Genomic DNA, 3432 nt, shown 5'->3' on the forward strand with positions numbered 1-3432 from the left:
GCCAACTGGCTTTTCCTTTTTATCCTCAGTTTCCACAGATATAAAATGCATATTAAAATGTCTCCATCAGGCCAGGCGTGATGGCTCACACCTGTAATCTCAGCACTTTGGGAGGCAGAGGTGGGTGTATCACCTGAGATTGGGAGTTAGAGACCAGCCTGACCAACATAGTAAAACCCTGTCTCTACTAAAAATACAAAATTAGCTGGGCGTGGTGGCCGGCGCCTGTAATTCCAGCTACTCAAGAGGCTGAGGCAGGAGAATCGTCTGAACCCAGGAGGTCGAGGTTGCGGTGAGCCGAGATCGCGCCATTGCGCTCCAGCCTGGGTAACATGAGTGAAACTCCGTCTCAAAAAAAAAAAAAAAAAAAAAAAGAACTAATCTCTATAAAAAAATCAAAAAGTTATGAACAGGCATGATGGCTTATGCCTGCAATCCCAGCACTTTGGGAGGCCAAGGCTGGTGGATCATTTGAGGTCAGCAGTTCAAGACCAGCCTGGCCAATATGGTGAAACCTGACCTCTACTAAAAATATAAAAAATAGCCGGGCATGGTGGTACACACCTGTGGTCTCAGCTACTCAGGAGGCTGAGGCAGGATATTGCTTGAACTTAGGAGATGGAAGGTGGAGTGAGCCAAGATGGTGCCATTGCACTCTAGCCTAGAGGACAGAGTCAGACTCCACCTCAAAAAAAAAAAAAAGTTAGCTGGGTGTGGTGGTACGCCCCTGTAGTCCCAGCTACTCAGGAGGCTGAGGCAGGAGGATCTCTTGAGCCAAGGAAGTTGAGGCTGCAGCTGTAGAGCCTCTGTATGTATGTATTTATTTAGAGTCAGTGCCTGGCTCTGTCACCCAGGTTAATTTGTCTTAATCTTGTATAGAGATGGGGGTCTCACTTTGTTACCCAGGTTGGTCTGGAACTCCTAGGCTCAAGCAATCTGCCCACCTTGGCCTCCCAAAGTTCTGGGATTACAGGCATGAGCCACTGTGCTCTGCCAAGCGTCTGTTTTTTAAAGAGTTTGACACTAATATTTGTTTCTGATTTTTATTCTGGGAGGGATGGGAAGCCTTAGGAAAAAGGGGGTAACAGGACCTGATTTTATGTTGTAAAAAAAGGTCTCTCTAGTTTCTTCTTTCAGCAGAGACAGTGGGGACAAGAGAGGAAGCAGGGAGCTGTCATGTGGCTATCATGGCAGCCCAGTCTGATTCAATTCTAATTCCCTTTCCCTTCACTGAATGAGAACACACAACTTCACACAGCAAAAATCCAATAGAGTGGACTTCTGAAAACAAGTTGCTCATGTTCCTCTAGGGCACCTGTCCCCATACCAGTGTTCTTAGTTATTTTGTAGGTAAAGTTATCTGGCTGTGCCAATGACAACCGAAGCTCCTTCCTTCTTTGGTGCAGGAACAATTGCTTCCACGTGAATGCGCCCAGGTGTCGATCGGTGATGCTGCTGCAGTCCCATCTCTGCAGAGAGTGTGCCCTGGAAACAGTCACAATCCCATCAGGCTGTGCTCAGTCAGTTCACCTCCTCAGAGCCCTGGTGACATCACAACCCCCTACTCACACTCACTTTCCTGTGTGCCTCTCACAACACAGCCACACACGGGCCTCGGTACACAGCATGGGTACAGTCAGACGCTCTCCTCTCCCCTTCCCTCCTTACCCGTTCCCTTCCATGACTCACCTCCACAGGTAATTGCTGTCTGCAACCCTATTCCAATCCTATGGAGAGAAAGGAAGAGACAAGCAGGCAATCAGTTCCATCAGAGAGCAGAGGCAATGCTCTGCTGTTATGTGTTCTGGGAGCCCGACCCGCACAGTTACTCAGGTGGGATTCCAGCTTGCAAAGCCCTCCCAGTGTGGAGAGATGAGGAAACGGGAACAGAGACCTATCATGGCTAATACAGGCACGTGGTATTCCCATGAGTTCAGAGGAAGAAGTGCTGATTTCCTAGGGCTTGAAATGGGAGCCTCAAGGACGGTTTAATCAGGCAGCTCCTGGATGTCAGCTTGTCCTTCTTGTTTAACAGAACATGAGGCCCTCAGAGTGAAGGATGCTAACCCCACACCCTCCGTGTATCCTCCTGCTATTCTGCAGTGTAGTCAAACTGGTGGGAGAGGCAGCGGGCGTGGGGGGCAGTGGGAGGTGGAGGGCCTTTACCTTGTTCACCTGGGAAACCTGCAGCAAGCTGAATACGTCCAGGAAAGAGAAGATCCGCTTCAAAGCTAAGTCAGGCAATCGGACCTCCATCTTCCACGCCGGAACCCCCACCCACTCTCCTTTCTCCTCTCCGGGTTGCTCTGAATTTAAAGGCCTGGCCAACGTCTGCAGCACTTGTAAAGGTTTTCACCTGTGCCCATCTGCGTGGCGGAAACAAGCTGCAGGTGTGCAGACTCCCGGGCTGACCTCCACCCCGGCCTCCCCCATGGGCCAGGTCCACACAGCTGGCGGCATCCCTCCCTCAACTCACTTGTTAGTTCATGGTTTAGAGGAGCTCAGCAGCACCTGTGCACTGTGACTGGCAGCACAGAACCTGGGGCAGCCCCAGGTGCAGATGAAGGTGTCAGGACCCTCTAGGAAATGTCACTGAATGCGCTCACTTGGATCAGGTCTGAGCATCTCTATGGCTCTATTTAAGTTCCAAACTCCCGGAATGGGAGACTGCTTGCCCGGTGTCTGCCTACGTTGGGACCTTGAATCTGGTGAGTGGGGCTCATCTCTCAGCGCCAGCACGGCCTCTGGGTTTCTACCTTCTCGCATTTAACTCTGCAGTGGAGGAGAAAGCACGTGCCAAGCCGACTTCTCCACAGAGGTCAGTGTGAAGGGAGCAGGCCTTTTCTGGGATGGCTCTCCCAGCCAGTGACCTTCCCTGGGGTGTGACGCTTTCCCACAGTTACGGATCTCCCAGGAGCCTGACTAGTCATTCTGGGATTCTTCTAAAGACTGTGGCATGGCCTGAGTGTTTGTGTCCTCCAAAATTCCAGTGCTGAGATTGTACCCCTCAGTGTGATGGGAGGTGGGGGGCCTTGAGAGGAAAGTGGGTCACAGGCGGGGTCCTCATCATGGGACCAGTGCCCTTATAAAAGAGACCCCGAGAGTGCTCTAGCCCTGTTTACATCATGTGGGGACATGGAGAAGGTGGCGGCTGCAGCCCGGGAGAAGTCCTGCACCAGAACCTGACCATGCTGCCCGCTGGATCTTGGACTTCTCGCCTCCAAAATCGTGAGAAATAAACGTGTTGTATATAAGCCACCCAGTCTGTAGTACTTCACTGCAGCATAAGATGGGGGTCCCCCTGTGAGGCTGAGCGGCCAACCCTTCTTAAAACTGCCGCCTCCCGGCCGACACACCAGAGTGGTTGGCAGCAGTCCCATTTGTGACACAGCAGTAAGACAGAGGAAAGTAGAAATTGAAACGGTGAGGAAG

General features: G+C 51.5%; 1 protein-coding gene across 1 annotated transcript; it reads right to left on the reverse strand.

Annotated features, from left to right (window-relative positions):
• Nucleotides 1–979: 979 nt before the first annotated feature.
• On the reverse strand, nt 980–3049 carry LOC116547627 (F-box/WD repeat-containing protein 12-like). The gene is made up of 3 exons (XM_032273513.1): nt 2167–3049; nt 1690–1727; nt 980–1485 (listed from the first exon to the last, which is right to left on the reverse strand). The coding sequence occupies exons 1-3, from the start codon at nt 2254–2256 to the stop codon at nt 1251–1253; spliced, it is 363 nt and encodes a 120-aa protein (XP_032129404.1). The 5' UTR covers nt 2257–3049; the 3' UTR covers nt 980–1250.
• Nucleotides 3050–3432: the final 383 nt, after the last annotated feature.

This window comes from Sapajus apella, unplaced genomic scaffold (assembly GCF_009761245.1).
Source record: "Sapajus apella isolate SASKATOON/1434 unplaced genomic scaffold, GSC_monkey_1.0 scaffold3872, whole genome shotgun sequence".
In the NCBI taxonomy this organism is placed as follows: domain Eukaryota; kingdom Metazoa; phylum Chordata; class Mammalia; order Primates; family Cebidae; genus Sapajus; species Sapajus apella.

Excerpts from the sequence above, each read along its gene's own strand:
- LOC116547627 (XM_032273513.1), bottom strand. The coding sequence starts at position 2,256 with ATGGAGGTCCGATTGCCTGACTTAGCTTTGAAGCGGATCTTCTCTTTC. Across the intron at positions 1,728-2,166 it reads AGGTTTCCCAGGTGAACAAG|GATTGGAATAGGGTTGCAGA; the intron begins GTAAAGGCCCTC and ends TTCTCTCCATAG. Across the intron at positions 1,486-1,689 it reads GACAGCAATTACCTGTGGAG|GGCACACTCTCTGCAGAGAT; the intron begins GTGAGTCATGGA and ends GACTGTTTCCAG.